At 41.6% G+C, this 17,425-nt stretch overlaps 3 protein-coding genes across 4 annotated transcripts in view; 1 reads left to right on the plus strand and 2 right to left on the minus strand.

Annotated features, from left to right (window-relative positions):
- The window catches only part of LOC135340966 (uncharacterized), an 18,234-nt gene continuing 809 nt past the window's right edge, over positions 1-17,425 (minus strand). The window contains exons 4-12 of the mRNA XM_064537416.1: positions 17,127-17,411; positions 16,787-17,071; positions 16,599-16,732; positions 16,342-16,540; positions 15,990-16,289; positions 15,613-15,813; positions 15,510-15,564; positions 654-726; positions 1-184 (exon numbers count right to left, since the gene is read on the minus strand). Of these exons, the coding sequence (XP_064393486.1) occupies positions 8-184; positions 654-726; positions 15,510-15,564; positions 15,613-15,813; positions 15,990-16,289; positions 16,342-16,540; positions 16,599-16,732; positions 16,787-17,071; positions 17,127-17,411 (1,709 nt within the window). The 3' untranslated portion in view covers positions 1-7. The remainder of the gene's footprint in view (positions 185-653; positions 727-15,509; positions 15,565-15,612; positions 15,814-15,989; positions 16,290-16,341; positions 16,541-16,598; positions 16,733-16,786; positions 17,072-17,126; positions 17,412-17,425) is intronic.
- On the plus strand, positions 6,136-8,587 carry LOC135341084 (uncharacterized). The gene has a single exon (XM_064537564.1). It carries the CDS (start codon positions 6,629-6,631, stop codon positions 8,465-8,467), a length of 1,839 nt encoding a protein of 612 aa, XP_064393634.1. The 5' UTR covers positions 6,136-6,628; the 3' UTR covers positions 8,468-8,587.
- Positions 12,862-17,425, minus strand: part of LOC135340988 (uncharacterized) — a 20,141-nt gene continuing 15,577 nt past the window's right edge. Inside the window, exon 12 of one of the 2 annotated variants that reach the window (XM_064537445.1) lies at positions 12,862-13,184. In XM_064537445.1, coding sequence (XP_064393515.1) covers positions 13,008-13,184 — 177 coding nt within the window. In that variant the 3' untranslated portion in view covers positions 12,862-13,007. The remainder of the gene's footprint in view (positions 13,185-17,425) is intronic. The other variant, XR_010396505.1, reaches the window with a different exon arrangement.

Genomic DNA, 17,425 nt, shown 5'->3' on the forward strand with positions numbered 1-17,425 from the left:
TTTTAAATTAATTGAATTGCACATGTCCATAAGCAAGGTTCCCCTGGGTGTGGGGGTCTGGTTTAATGTCCTCGTATATCGGTCCCTTCAATTGAGCTGACTGTTGAACATGACCATAGGCAAGATTGTCCTGAGTGTAGGGGTCTAGTTTAAAGGTATCAGGATCTTCGTACACTGGACCCAACTGATGCATGGAGGTAAAAATAAAATCAATTCTCAAAGGCTGAGCGGCATCACGTACGGTTTTGGGTGATTCATTTATGAGGCTTGGGACATGGTTGACATGCGCAGGGTCCTATAGCTAGCAACATTACAATAAAAACGACAAAATTGAAACGGTTCTCATAAGGCATCTGTATTATACTGCACAAGTTAAAGTAGACTGTGCAATTACTATGTGTACAGGATAATAAATGGGACGAGATAAAAAAGCTTGTATATACAGATACCGTATTCATAGTAGGTATAGTTAGAGGGGATAAACTTTCGCTGAAAGACCGTAAGAAAGGATTTCGTGAACTAACAACTTTTTGGTGCATGCATGCAATATTAATATTCGTGGTACATGCTAATCAGCGAAATCGCGACAATTTACACCCTCGAAATAACTTATACCCGCTATACGGTAACCTGCTATACGATAACTCATTCACCTTGTCGGATTCAGATGTGGGCGGGTATTCAGGTATGTTGGCCATGGAATCCACCTCCTCCCCATCGTTGGTACTGCATAATGTAAGTATATATGTATATATATATACTACGCCCATTTTCTCTACGAATTCTATACTAGCTGTAGAACATAAGCGCCACCATAATTTAGCCGCAGCGCAGTTGGGCTGAACGCAATTTTTTGTGTTCTAAAATGATTCACTCAAAAGCGAATTTTTTTTGGCACTGTAATTATACATCAATTACGGTAATGATTGGCTCATCTACCTAGTTGGGCGCGTGCCTGCACTAGGTAGATGAGCCAATCATTACCGTATTTGATGTAATTACAGTGCCAGAAAATATAGCTTCTATCTATGCTATATTAGCTACAAACGAGAACTAGTCTATTTAAGCCATAAGCTCACGGTTTAGAAACTAAACTGTTTTGCCTGCCTACTAGCTAGCCTCATGCACAGTAACACGTATGTATACCCTAGCTAAGAAATATATGACTCACGTTATAGTTCTTTGTTGCTCCATTTCTTGTGATGATACCTTCGGTTCTGTTTTGTTATTGCAAAATTCCACACATAATTATGAGTGAGAATAATAACTTACTTCTTGTTTTGTTCCAGTAGCACAGAACGATAGCAACGATGACCACCACTAGTACTAGAACAATCAGAAAACCAATGATGATTCCAGCAATACAGCCACCACCACAACCTCCACCCTGAGGGGCAGCAGTTGACTGGGTGGGTGCTTGAGTGGAGGTGGTGGTAGGGGCCATGGTAGTGGGGGGAGGAGTGGTTGCTGTATATGTACAAGAAACAGTGAAGTGAAACTAGTAAAGAGTTGTTCCTCAGTCAATATAATTATGCTTACAAGGATAGGAAAGACTAGTCAGAGCATACACCAACTTACTTGGAGTTATAAGGGTCATGAAAAATCCCATAGCGGCTGAAACAACATCCACTGTAGTGTTGGCACAGAGGACAATCCTGACGGTGAAGGTGTAGGTTGTATCAGCCATGAGATTATCAAAGGTCACCGAGTACTGCATTGCAGGGCAGGAAAAATTGGATTGTCATTGGAAGGCTCAACAGTTGAGATGATGAGCAGCTCCTCGGGTTGGTAGGGAGTGAGGGGTAGAGTGATTGTGATAGTTTGACTGGTGTCTGTAGTTGGACCTTGCACCACATTAGAGATGTTCCGTTCAGGCACTACAAACAATTAATGTCGTAAGACACGTACACACAGAATATTATATACTCACCAGTGAAAGAGGCTATGGTTGCTCTTGAGCATGGACCCCTCTCGAACATCACAATGACATTAACAACATGGCCACCATCCACTCCAGGCAATGCAATCTCAAACATGTCTCCAGTGAAGTTCATCATGGGAGACAATGAACCAGTGAGGTTGGTGTAGCGATAGTTACGAGTGGATATTATAGATTCTGAAACAGCCTGAAAATTACTTACTAGTAAAACCAAACTGGATAAATGTGATTAGCTGACTTACTTGTACATTGACAAGCAATACGACACCCGTCTCATTTTCAGACTGGTTCACCAGAGCCTGAAAACTGTAGGTAAGCACCGGGGTGGGGAAATCTGCACGTAAAGAAAGAATATCACTTTTTATTGGAATCAATCACACCTACCTGGATCAATTAGGTTAGTATAGAAATTGGAGCTGCCCATAATTGAGGTCAGAGGTCGCATTGTAGTCCTTGGTGTGACTGTAGGGTGGATACTGATACAGTAAGGGAAGCCCGCTGCATTGAGTTGCTGTACAGTGAGTGATCTTGTGGTAGAGTCAACAATGGTTGTGAGGGACTGGTTCCCTTGATCAGTCACCACATAGCCAGTGATGCAGGTTGGGTAGAGAGGGTTCAAAGCGTGTGTCCATTCAATCAGTGGGTCCATTTGATTGATAGTCACAGTTATGCCCCCATTAACATCTAAAATGTAATTAAAATTAAATCAAGCTGATAGACAACGTAATTGAATTTACCTGACAGGTTTGCAGCGAAATTGATGGGAGAGCTCAATGCACTTTGAACCCCACCAGCTGTAATGACTGATCCTGACAGTGTATAGTTGTTCTCACACACATTTAGACCAGTGACATTGAATGTTGAATCAGTGCTTGAGTTGGTAGACACGAGGCCACTAGTTGGAGTAGCATCCACTTGATACCGTGCAACACACTCAGTGTCTGTAGCTGACAAACTGGCCCTCACCACTGACTGGGAGACTTGTTCAATGGAGAGGCCAGGAGTGGGGATATCTGTGGGAAATTAAGGCAAGTTTAGGCCTAAGGCCACTCATATATGTCTTGATCCTTAAACTATGCGCTGTAGACTACCACCTTAGTCAAGTAGTGGGTAGTCATCACCAATTGTCCAATCACTAGTTATAAGTTATAATAATTCCAATAATTGAACACCATGGCATTTACTAGATTTACAAAGTGAACATTGAGCTGTTGTTGTAAATGAGTAAATAAATGAGTAGATCTAGATATCTACTAGGTGAACACAAAACGTAAGTGATAGCTCAGAAACTTAGAACAATCTGTTTAACATTATTGAGCATTTCCACTGTCACGGATGTTGTTGTCAATTCTCACGCAATTAATGTGGAACCAACGTGGACAGTAATCACATCCCACCCAATTCTCCTCGTCTCCTGCCTGCTGGCACTGCTGGCAAATGTTTGTGTCGATCTTTTTGATGATCTTTTTGTTCATGCGTCTGCGTTTCATCCGTTTGCTGCGCTTCAACACAGGAGTATTGTCTTCAGTGTAAGAGCATGCTTTAGTTGTTTTGTTACGGCTTCACCACTGCTCGCTGGATCTCTGTTCGTACCACTGTCTGATGGAAGGGTCTCTACAGCTACCACAGGAGGAGCTGTACTGCTGTTTGATGGAGGGATCTCTACCACGTGAGGAGTTGTACTGCTGTTTGATGGAGGGGTCTCTACCACGTGAGGAGTTGTATCTGATGCATGGAGGGATCTCTACCAAAGGAGGAGTTTCTGATGATGGAGGGGTCTCTCTTTCCACACTGGTTTCCTTTGGAGGAGTCTGACTCTCCCTGCCCCAAAGGCCACTGGAGTCCTTGTCAACTTCCTAAGAGCTGAACACACCTCTTCTCCATGTATAGCTAAAAAGGACACAAAATTGTATGATTATAATATATGCATGCTGTTATCTATTAAAGGTATATGCCCTGATAAATTATAATTTTATGCTCGGAATTTTTAGCATGAATATTGATGAGAATGTTATAATTAATTAGGTATACCCTTTTCGAGAAAAGACTCGCCTGCGAGCACTTCTTTTGCTTAGCATGGATGCTAAGCAGGTGCTTGCTAGATAGAATCGTGGTCCTGTCAATTGTTTCGTTTAGAAACCATTGCATGGGGGTTGACAGTGTTCAAAGGGAAGTTGGCGATTCTCTTCTGAAAGTCTTGCACAGTGATTGTCAATGAGATCTGTTTGTCACTAAGTGCAGTACAGAGCTCCCGTACAATGAAGCTGATGCATGGCTTTGGAGACACGTCTCCTTTGGCAGTGGCTTTTCTGTCAACTCGCAAAAACCGCAAAAGCAAAAATGCAACCTTATTACAATAGTTCCATGGCTGTTATAATTATATAACTTTATATAATATAGTTGGCACATTATACAGTCTAATATAATTTTTATATCATAGTTATGATAACGATATGACTGAGTAGGTGATATATCACTGACAGCTTTGAGGATAAGATCGCCAAGTTTTTATCCAGTGAAAGGTGCATGCGGCAGGTGGTGTGGCAACTGATTGAGGTGAAACTGTCTGAGTCTGGAAAACACTTACGGCTTCTGAGATGGCCGTCTGGAGATAGTTCCAAATAGCATCTTCGTATACTTTTCCCTCAGGTAAAGCTTCTCCATGTAATAGCTGCAATACAAAATAGGACAGATAACATAATTGTTTATATTAATTATAGCATGCATGATACCTTCAACACAGCAAATGTGGCAAGAGCATATAGGACCACTGAACTCGATTTACGGTACCCGGAAGAGCTTTTTCAATTTTTGGAGTAATATACAAGAAATAAGCTCCTGGCGGTTCTGCACAAGATCATTTCCTAGACTGACGATGAGCCCAGCAGCACCTTGAGCATCCTTCATTGCTTCGTCAAGCTCAATGTCAAGAGCATCTTGGTACAAACTTCTCTGAAGGGTACGAGAATAGCTCTTGTGATCAAACTGCAAGTATCGCAGCTATTGATAATAAATTCTTCAATAAATTAAAATTAATTATACTGAGAAAATTGAGTTATGCATGTACCTTGAGTGTGCAGCAACTTTCTTGCAATGAGCATTCTTTCGTTCATATAGAGGTTGTTGATGCATTGGATTGCTGAAAATAGTAAGTGAGTTTCTTGCCAACTTGTTTCAAGTCTTCAGGGTCGTCAACTATACCATTCCCAAAGTCGTTTGGCATGTGAACTCAAAAGCTCAACTCAACCACTTCACTACTGACTCAACTACTTCACTACCTGACTACCCAACTACTCCACTACCTGCGTGACTACCTACTACCTGACTACTCAACTACCTGACTACCCAACTACTCGTACACTACCCAACTACCTGAGTACTCAACTACCTGACTACCCACTACTTGACTACCCAACTACTTGACTACCCAACTACTTGACTACTCAACTACTTGACTACCCAACTACTCCACTACCCAACTACTTCACTACTCGACTACTTCACTACCCAACTACTTGACTATACCCAACTACTCGACTACTGGACTACCCAACTACTCGACTACTTCACTACCCAACTACTTCACTACTTCACTACTCAACTACTCGATTACCCAACTACTCGACTACTTCACTACCCAACTACTTGACTACTCGACTACTTCACTACCCAACTACTTCACTACTCGACTACTTCACTACCCAACTACTTGACTATACCCACTACTTGACTACCCAACTACTTGACTACCCAACTACTCAACCACTTGACTACCTATAGCTACTCCACTACCCAACTATATAGCTACTCGACTATACCAACTGAACTATCTGGCTACCCAACTAAGTCTTGAATGCTCAAACTACTCAGTTGGCTATACCATGTACCATAGATAGACACTCCATATACGTGACTGCCCATGCAACCTGTATAGATAGATCTATATACTTTTTTTTACATGTGACCTCAACTAGAGTCTATACTCAGTTCTTTCCTCATTCACTGAAAATCGGCTGTCTTTGTTGACTACAGTCTTTGTTGACTACAACATTACTGGCTACCAATGGTAGTCAAAAGCTTGTCATTTAACAATCGTGCCATATCTAAGGCCACTCCAAGTAATACTCTGGTTTCTGGTAGACTCGCAAGCCACTCCCTTTTCTCTGATTGGACGGGGGCGGGAGAAAAGACTCTGGGACACATTTTGTGTCTCTACCAGAATTTGGGTAGAGATTATTCATTGATTTTTCCACGTGATCCAAAAATTGCGTGAGGTTAAGTAGAATTGCGTAGCCTGCAAAAGTGATCGCGGGCTTCTTAGCAACAGTTTAAGAATGGATGCTAGTGCTAGAAAAGAGAAGATGATGGAGTAATAACATCATCAGGCATTCAGCTAGGATATAGTCATCTAAGACACCAGCAGAGATTAGCTTGTTTTAGTTTTACGTGATGAGAACTGGCAGCCGAAAGTCATTGGTTGCCTAAAGCTTTTAATAACCTGTACAATACAAGACAGATAATGGCAGACGTCAGCAGTTGAATTGAGAGTAGTCAGACTTGTACAAGCTGTCTTAAATCCCTGCCACTCCTCGGTTCAAAGAAGGACTGCCAAGATTTCTACGTTCATCAGCTGTTCCATGCTAATCCACAAGTTGTGGCACAACAGACACTGGTACAAGGATCTATAAAATGAGTATGTTCTCAAGCTGTATGTTAACTCTACCTGCTGGACAGTCCCAGAGATCCACTTTCAGGAGATCAAGTAAAACCTCTCAGTCTTTGGGCTCTAATTGGAACCTAAACAAAGCACACAAACTCTACTTCCTAGTTATCCTTGTTCTCTCTGGCGATATTCAGTCTAACCCTGGCCCTGTTGTCAATTGGAAGTACCCTTGTGGAAAATGCAACTGTCCTGTAAAGACCAACCAAGCTGGAATCATGTGTGAAGTCTGCTATGCATGGCACCACTGCAAATGTGTCTGCATTGATGATTCTGAGTATCACAGGCTCCAGTTGTCTGATGAAGCATGGTGTTGCTCCTCTTGCTTCAGGACAGCCTTGCCGTTCCATGACTCATCAACACTAAACTCTACCATCAGCTCAACCTCTTGCTCTACTTCAGACTCTATTTCTTCCTCACTCGCCAGTTCTCATGGAAGGGACTGCACAATTGTGTACACTAACTGTCGCAGCGTACTGCCCAAAATGGACATCCTTCGTACCCATGCTGCCTCCTTTGGCCCAGATGTTTACGCTCTCACTGAAACCTGGCTCGACGATTCCATATCTGACATTGAGATCTTTATTCCTGACTATACTATCATCCGTCGTGACAGAAATCGCCATGGAGGTGGCGTACTTCTTTACGTCAGGGAGAGTACCCCTGTGGAGCTAGTTACCAAGCACCCAAGCTTAGAACTCCTGCTAGTAGAAGCTAAATTCACAAACAGCCCTACCCTTCTTGGTATTTACTATAGACCACCTTCGGCGGGGAGTGCCAACCTTGCAGACCTTGAGTGTGCCCTGGAGAGCCTTCAACCGTCTAGGCTATCAAACTCTATCCTTATGGGTGATTTCAATATTGATCTCTCAAAAAACTCCATGCAAATGCTTTCTCATTTCCACCTGACCCAGGTTGTCTCTGAACCTACTAGACTCACGGATAAAGGTTCTTCACTTATTGATCATGTCTACATCTCTGACCACTCGCTCTTACAGTCGTGCTCCACGTCACCACCTCTAGGGTCCTCTGACCACCAATGCATCTCAGTGGTCCTCAAGTGGTCAACCAGACCTATTAAAAGAGTCAAAAGAGACGTGTGGTTGTATTCTAGAGCAGATTGGGATTCAGTTAATGCAGAGCTTTTGTCAGACTCGACCACCACACACTCATTCACAGATATAAACTCGGCCTTATCCCAGTGGAAAAACTCCTTCCTTTCAGTCCTCAGTCGACATATCCCTCGACGTCTTGTCTCCACTCGCAAACACATCCCTTGGCTGACTACTGAGATCATTCGCTTACTTCGTAGAAGGGATTGCAGTCACTCTCGTGCCAAAGCTCTTAATACAGAATCGTCTTGGTCGAAGTTTCGCTCTCTCCGAAATCGATCAGTTGCTGCAGTTCGTGCAGCTAAGTGGGCTTTCCTTAAGAGCCTGGGCAGTCTAATTAAGTCACCCAAGGAATTTTGGTCAACTTACCATGCGCTGTCACCAACTAAGCAGCGTATACCACATACTTTGACAAACGGTACCATCACTGCTGACTCTCCGTTCAGCAAAGCAAATTTGCTCAACACCCACTTCACCTCATGCCTATCTAACACCACTGATGTCCTTTCATCACCTTGGGATGCTCCTGTTTCACCTTCCCTTGACTCTATTTCCTGCTCTCCGGACCAGGTGCTTTCATTGCTGTCTAGGACAAAGTTAAAAACTGCCTCAGGGCCAGACGGGATATCTAGTCACATGCTGCGCAAAACCTCATCCTCCATCCATCATTTCTTCACGTACCTTTTCAACAAATAGATAGAGACGGGTGTCTTTCCTGAAGAGTGGAAAGCCTCTAATGTAACACCAATATTTAAAGCAGGCGACCCCAAACTAGCGTCAAACTACCGTCCGATCTCATTACTATCGTTACTATCAAAGGTGCTGGAACGCATTGTTCTTAATAAGGTAGTGGAGTATCTTACTTCCAACAACCTTCTTTCAACACTTCAATTTGGCTTCAGGCGGGGCAGTTCTACCCAGGAGGCAATCCTCCATGCTACTCATGACTGGCACCGCTCATTGGACAATGGCTCTAGTGTAGCTGCTGTTTTCTTTGACCTGAGCAAAGCCTTCGACAGAGTCCCTCACCAAGGCCTCCTGAAAACTCTCTGGTCAGCAGGCATCTCGGGCAGCCTACATAAGTGGTTTACTAGCTACCTCACAAACAGGAAGCAGAAGGTAGTCCTGGATGGTCACTCTTCGTCCACCGCCAATGTCAATTCTGGAGTACCACAGGGGTCCATCTTAGGCCCCCTTCTGTTCAGCCTATACATTGATCCCCTAACAAGAATTCCTCTTTCTCCGGGCTCTCAGCTGTTATTGTATGCGGACGACATACTCCTGTACAGCCCCATTAGAAATGAATTTGACGTCTTGGATCTTCAAGGAGATATTGATGCCATAGCCAACTGGGTCAACACTGCGGGTCTCACTCTCAATCAGTCAAAAACCAAACTGCTACTCCTCTCCAGAAAGAGACAGCCCCCGTCCATCATACTCTCTACAAACTCAGGTCAAATTACACAAGTGAACTCCTTGTCCTACCTTGGAGTTACCATCACAAAAGACCTAAAATGGAATAGCCACATCTCCAACACCTGCGCTAAGGCAAAATCTAAACTTGGCTTGTTATACAGGCACTTCAACCAAGCAGATCAGTCCACTCTTTCCTCCCTGTACAAATCACTGGTGCTCCCACTCCTTGATTACTGTAGCAGTGTGTGGGACCCCTCTTCTTCTTGTGCCATCAATCAGTTGGAGTCGGTTCAGAAGTTTGGAGCGCGACTCTGTACCAAACGCTGGTCAGATCAATACTTACCTCTGTTAGCTAGTTTATCTTGGCCCTCTCTGAGCACAAGACGGTCTCAACAGAAAGTAACTCTGTGCTGCAGGATCATCAGGGGGGAATCAATTCTCCACTCATCAAGGTTCACACCCAATCCGAAACCTAACCCTCGGCATTACCATCATGACCAACCTCTACTTATCCCCTTTGCCAAAACACTGTCATATCAATCATCATTCTTCGTAAATGTGGTTCCACTCTGGAATTCCCTACCAAGCAGTGCTGTCTCTGCAAGTAGTTTACTTAGTTTTAAGGCTCATGTGCGGGATTGTTTCAATTAATTACTTACTTATAATTAATTGTCTGCTTGCCCTTACTTACAGTTTTGTGTCTGTTAATTAATTTGTATTTCACTGTCCTTGTCACTGCCTGCACTTTTTAGTTACTTGTGTTTTTTTGTTTGTTTTGTTTGTTTTTGTTGTTTTTTTGTTGTTTTTTTGTTTTGCCTTTTGCTGTTTTTGTTAGGGCTACCTTAATATTAGCTCTCAGTTGCTAGTTGGTACGCACCTATGCTCTGCATTAAATTTTATAAAGAAAAAAAAAAAAAAAAAAAAAAAAAAAGATTTCTACGTTCATCAGCTGTTCCATGCTAATCCACAAGTTGTGGCACAACAGACACTGGTACAAGGATCTATAAAATCAAAAGGCTGGCTAGATAGATCTGTATACTTGTCTTCTGTGTGTCTTTAGCTTTTGACACATCAGAATAAATTGGATAATCTGCGTGACATTAATATTTAATAGCATTCCTGATTTACACAAGCTGTAGCCCAGAGTCACCAGTCCCTTTTCTCCCGCCCCTGTCCAATCAGAGAAAAGGGAGTGGCTTGCGAGTCTAGGTTTCTGGCCGCATCAGATTTTATTCTTGGATTTCTATCTCATTATTGGATTTCTATCCCATTATTTCTACTACGCATGCGCATAATGGTCCATGTTGTACAAAATAGAGTTTTTCAGGTTGCTTGATTGCTAAGGTGGTGCGCATGCTCAATTAATTAAGTTGCTCTGTCAGCACAGTACAAGTAGAAACAAGTCTAGTCTCAGTCCATTTTCGATTTCTACAAAGCAAAGCGATGGAAAAAAAGAAGGATCAACCTGCCTGTTTTTTCCAGCCACACATTAGTGTGAACAACTCCAGATCTTTCTCAATCACACCCAACGTAGGCAAGGCAGCAAGCAGTGGGGCAGTGGGAGAGTGTTGATTACCCCATTAAGAGCCCAGCAACCCTTACTGCCACAAAGCAACGCTGTTATCCCCAAAGTATTTTTAAAGGCAGTGTCTAAAGAAAAGAAGTCTCATGCAAAGACCTTCACTTTGAGGAACGTGGATATGGTCGCCATTACTACAGCAACTTGTCTCAAGGAAATTATCAGAGCTCAGCTTAAACAAGAAATTGTACCTGACATTCATGATTTTGATGTTGGATATGTTCAAGGTACGAATATTAGTATCCGAAGCTCTGAAGATGTCCAAGAAGTGTGGTCTGAATTAAAAACTTCTTCTAAGTTAATTTTGTGGTGTGATGGGCTTAAAGATAAACCACAGAAACGAGAGCTCAATTGCGAATCAGATGATGAATTAAGAACAACTAAGAAAAGAAAAACTAAATCTCTCGAGAAAGAGGATCGGGTTCAAGAGATAGTTGATAATCTTAAAGAGAACCATGGCTCTAAATTTACTATAATGCAGCTACGTATTTGGGCTGAGATGATTGTGGGAAATATGCACACAAGCACAGATGATCCTCCAAGCACAAGTATGTTTGTTAGAGCTGGTGGACAGACTAAGAAAGCTACTGGGTTGTCTTCACCTTCAATAACTAAAGCAATTACTGATGCTGCCTGTGCAATCTCAAACGTCTTATCACCAACGCAGAATCTACCAGCCAAAACACACAATGTGAGTGGTTGTAGTCCTGTTAGGGCTATTGAAAACAGATCCAAATTGTATAAACAGTTAAACGAGCTCAGTAATTTAAAGAGTAGTGGAGTCCTCAGCGACCAAGAATATTTGTCTGAAAAGCAAGCTATAATGACCTTTCTGCAAGACATAAACACTCGTATTTAGTAATAATTATTATACAGGTTTACATAAATTGTGAATTATTATTGAATGTATCCTGAGTGTTTGATATAAGAGAGACAGTCTTGCTTCGTTACCATTGCAAATGCTGTACTTAATAGTGCTCTAGGAGCACTGGTAGACTCAAAAATTTGGTAGTTTTCCTTAATAATGTCCTTGACTTGACTAAACACTTCCTCCGATGGGTTAATTAAATCGGGTGAATAAGGTGGAAGAAAAATCAGCTTTGCATTGCCTTGGTTTTCAATCATATCTTGGACTTCTTGTATATGATGTATTGATGCATTGTCCATAATGACCACAGACAGAGGGTTGACGCAGTTAAAGGGATTAAGGATTGGAAGTAAACAGTTTCTGAGAAAGTTTACAAACTTATCTCCATCAGTACTGCCTTCTGATATGTAAACATCATGAATCCCTTCAGTTGAAAGAAGTGGTATGGTAGAGTAGCGTTTTCCTCTTATAAACAGCCTGTGATCTCTTGGTGTAATCCCTCTGAAGCTGTATCCATATTTTCTTTTGCTGTCACGACGATCGCATCCACTTTCATCTATCCAAATCAACATTGATGGATCGTAAACACTAATTTCTGCCATAAACTGTGCCCGAGCAAGTTCACTTTGCTGTGAAGCTATGTAGCGAACAACCTGACGACTGCAGCCCATCTTATGGTGCAACGTTCTCCATATCGTTGAAGTACTCACAGTACTGCCAAATAAGTCCAGAAGTTTCCCCCTTATTTCTTCAAGATAAATGCTAGGTCTTTCTTGTATAAGTCTTAAAATAATTATATGTTCAAAGTCACCAAGAATTGAATGGGGTCCATGATGGTGATCTACTGGTCTCACATCTCCAGTCTGCTGAAATACTCTCAAATATCTCCTGATACTACTCTCACTTACACACAGGAGTCTTGAAATATCTGCCACACTAATATTCTCAGATATATTGAGGAATACTATCCTCCAGCGCAAATCCAGTGAGTAAGGGTTAGGCATTGCTCAAAACAACTTTGAAAAGTGTGTGGGTACAAGTGAACGTGTGCGCATGCGCAAATTATACTCTTTCAAGTAACCTGAAAAACCCTGTAATAATGATAATTATTCATTTGCAAAATAATGAGATTCATAAGGTGAAAATTGATAATGACATAATGAGAAAGCCGCCCGCCAAAAAGGAGAGCATGCATGCGCATGTATCTGGAAATGCAATGGACAGGGCTTATACATGTAGTGTGTTTGTTATATTTTTTAACATCTGTCAATAAACACTATTATAGTGACTGCATGGAGTTTGTACGAAAATAAAAGTCAATGAAGGAATAAAAACAATATGGACAATAATGATAGACTCACAGTGTTTTAAAATTAATTGAATTGCACATGTCCATAAGCGAGGTTCCCCTGGGTGTGGGGGTCTGGTTTAATGTCCTCGTATATCGGTCCCTTCAATTGAGCTGACTGTTGAACATGCCCATAGGCAAGATTGTCCTGAGTGTGGGGGTCTACTTTAAAGGCATCAGGATCTTCGTACACTGGACCCAACTGAGGTAAAAATAACAAAAGCAATTCTCAGAGAAAACTGAACGGCATCATATTTTTGTGACATATACTGATATTGTATTGAACTATAATACTGTATAAGTATTAAAATAGAATGTGCAATTACTATTACAGTAGACTCTCCCATCGATCGCTATTCCGGCTCTCTGAAGTACGGCCACCTCGATATATACCGGCCATTTGGTTTGGCACGGATTGCTAGCTAGATGTTTACTGCACAAAAATCACCCTGAAAATGCGGCCACCACGTGCTGTATATAAAATGCATACATGTACACTGAGCTAAAATACAGCCGTGTTTCGCTCCCTACCTCCGGGAAAACTACTTAGACTATGGCTGTTTTGGAAATTCAGACCTTTCGTTCTAAGCCCCCCCACAACTTCTAGTTGATGTCCCTTTATACTATAGGAAATAACAGAACATTTGTTTGCATTGCAAGGAAGTAGCTATGCTTTCACTTTTTCAGAATGTTTCTGTACCAAGTAGTGTATTGTGTGTCATATAATTATAGCCTCAAGTATCAAACAGAAGTAAAAGTTCAACAACAGGATTCTCACACTGAAGTAAGACAATAATTTGTCTCTTTTTTGTGATTTTGGCCATTTTTTTCCATGCACAGTAGGCGGCCTCAATTAAACCCCGGAGCGAAACGCGGATAGTTTTCGAGGTGCCAATGCAAGTGTTTCCTATCCTTTTATCTATGCTATTCCGTATACTGGCCAGTAGTGGCTGCCCCAAACTATATAGCTTTTCAATAATTTGATACGTATACATTAATTTTATTACAGCCGGATATGACGTTTTGGGTGTGGTTTTCTGGATTACACTTAGATAGAGAGCAGAATGATTCATTATCCTCATGACAGAACCCCAAAATTAGCCACTAGATTCGAGGTAAGGTCGTTTTTTAGCCGCGGCAATTTTCCTAAATGCGGCCACCTCGCAATTCCGGCCAAGCTGCACGGTCCCAAGGGTGACCGGATTAACGAGAGTCTACTGTATAATTATGTGTGCATTTTTATCAATAATTATATGTATGCGGACTCTGAAATGCATGAGATAAAAAACCTATCTATGGAGATAACTCACTCACCTTGAGAGTCCCAGAGGTGGTAGGGGATTCAGGTATGTTGGCCATGGGATCCACCTCCTCCCCATCATTGGTACTGCATGGGGTGAACGCGGATTTCCCTGACTGATAATCACATGTTCGGCACTGAACTCTCTCTGCATTTACGAACACGCAATGTGCATGGGCTTCATTGCGTAGCTAACTAAGCATCATTGCTATTTCTCTTGACATACATGACATGTAATTGCGTTATTTCATGGAGTCACCTATCACTATAATGTCTGCTAACTAAGCATCATTGCTATTTTTCTCTTGACATGATTCTGGGAGTCACCTAATCTATCTGAAACTGAGTTCAATTTTAGATTTTACCCTTAGTTAACTTTATTGAGCCTACGGTAACGCCTGACTTTGTCCTATGGGAATCACTATGTATACCATGCATGAATACACTTAGCACACTCACTGTACTGACTGAATGCTGCTTATCAATTTGTGTACGTACTTGCACATACCATGCTCAATGGGGTGGTACAGTATATCTTCTACGACACTTTTAATTACTCCGGACACTCTTTTGAGCAATTTTCGTTGTTCTAATACAAAGTGCTTTAATATTACATTTGTTCAGACAATACCTTGAAAAGTTGATGTCAGAAGATATACAGGAATCATTCTATGCTCGTAAGTAAACAAGGGACGGGAAAAAGATAACAAATATATAATTATTATTATCATGTCAACAAGAAGTCAACTGTGCTGTCCCAAATCATGTTCATTCTGTGTGTTGTTCTATCAACCAAAAACCTATTAATAAGAGCCTCACAAAGAACCTTAATAGGTACGTATCGTTCAGAACACAACTTATGATTATGATGCAGATAATAATAGTTAGACACTGTTTGGAGGTGTCTACAGGATTTAGAAGCCCAAAGGCACTGATTTAGTATCCCGAACGCAGCAAGGGTACTACACGTACCTGAGGGCTTCTAAATCACATGCCGGACACCAATAAAACAGTGTCTATATAGATACTAGACAAGTGCGCATGCGCAAACCTTGCCTCGAGGCTTGACCACAATACAACAAGTTTACTTTGCTTACGCCCTTGTTGATACTAAGTAAGTTGCAGGTGTACTAGTACGTATACTTCCTCTGGCGCACATTTCCCGTGTACTTTCCATGTTAATCTTATTAACTAGTGCATGTCTAATTATATACAATTATGACCTACTTCATTTTTACTTTAGTACTTTGTAGCTCCATTTGGTGCTTCATTTCTCTTGATTCTGTCAATTCAACCCAACATATTATAAGTGTGAGAAAAAATCACTTACTTCTTGTCTTATTCCAGTAGCACAAAACAACGACAATGATGACCACAACTAATACTAGAACAAATAAAAAACCAACGATGATTCCAGCTATACAACCTCCGGTACATCCGCCCTGTGTTGAAGGCGTCCCTGGTGATGAGGTTGTTTGGTCACTGGTGGTAGGAGACGTCGTTAGAGGTAGAGTTGGGGCCATTGTGGTTGCTATAAGAATGATATGTGGAATTAAAAGAGCATGCAGAGTTAAATATTATAAAAATATATTATCAGTAACAGTTCTCTACAAAACGTTTTACCTGCCCAAGGCAACAATTATAATTACTGTAAGAGTTCAGTTTTATTTAGGACTTCTACTTACGATTGGCCACTTGTCAACTTACGGAGAGTTGCAATTAAGAAATCTGCCACAAAAGGTTCCACTACATCTGTCATGTCACTGCGACGCACAACACGAACTGTGTAGGTGTAACTAGTACCAGCCATAAGACCTGAGAACATCACAGTGTACTGGTAGCTAGCAGGGAAGTAGATTACAACTGGTGCAGTGTCATTGGGACTGAGAGAGACTATGATTTGTAGCTGGTCTGGTTGATACTCAGTGATTTGTAGGTTCACAGGAACAGTGAAGCTAGTACCTGACACCATTCCTTCATTTTGTGAAGTGATGGTTCGACCAGGAACTGCATGGATGAACTAGTGAAAATACAATATGCTATGAAAAGAATGACTCACAGGTGAAATCTCTCGATGTCATTTCCATACAGTCCCCAAAGGTTAGTTGAACGCACAATGTAAATGCTTCTCCAGAGCCAGCATCATCAGGAAGAGTGACTTCAAATGAGTCATTAGTGAACAAAATGTTAGGTGTGCAAGCCATGCTGGCCCGACTGTATCCAATCATACGACTGGGGTTAACAATCTGAGATATTCCCTGAAGAAAAACATTACAGAGATTGTGAGTAACATTCATTCCATTTTTGTGGACGTACCTGAACCATTCCAGAAAATACATTCCTTTCTGTCCTGTTGTAAACAGTGACGTTAGTCCCATTCATTTCCACGACCATGCTGATATTTATCACATTCACAATGTACACACCAGAAATAGTTGGGGTGAAGAAATCTATGGCAGAGTGAAATATGTAGTATACATGACTTAGTTTTTTTTTTATTATACCTGGTGAGATTAAGCTGACATCTGAAGTAGAGTTTCTCCCATCTAGCAGTCCCATTGGAGTCACTGGTGTCACGGTGACGGATGTAGTCATACAGAAAGGAAACTCTGAAGCACTCAATAGTTCCCTAGTCACAGAGGTAGCTGTATCAGTTGTGTTGTAAGTCATTCCATTCCAACCAATAGAGTAGTTTGTGATGCAATCAGGATAGTCTATGTTAAGCATTTGATCCCATTGTAAAACTGTTCTCTCCGAATTAGTGCGCACGTTAGTAACACCGTTTAATCCTGAACAGAGAAATGAAGAATGACACACGTACGTGTGGGTTATGAGGTTACATACCTGATAGATCAGCGGTGAAGCTGAAGAGTGCACTCATGTTTCCGAGAATGTTACGATTTGAGATAACGTATCCCATAAAACTGTAGCTATAACGACACACATCCAAACCATCGATTGTCACTGTTGAGATAGAGCTTTCTCCACCACTCACTGATCCACTGTCACCATCTTGAGTGGCATTGACCACATAGGTTGCAACACACTGAGTGTTGTCCACTGACAAACTCACACTTGCCATAGACTGAGACGTTGGCTCCACCAGGGTGATGCTAAGAGTTGGAATAGCTATATAAGATAAA

The sequence above is a fragment of the Halichondria panicea genome, chromosome 1, assembly GCF_963675165.1.
Source record: "Halichondria panicea chromosome 1, odHalPani1.1, whole genome shotgun sequence".
NCBI lineage: Eukaryota > Metazoa > Porifera > Demospongiae > Suberitida > Halichondriidae > Halichondria > Halichondria panicea.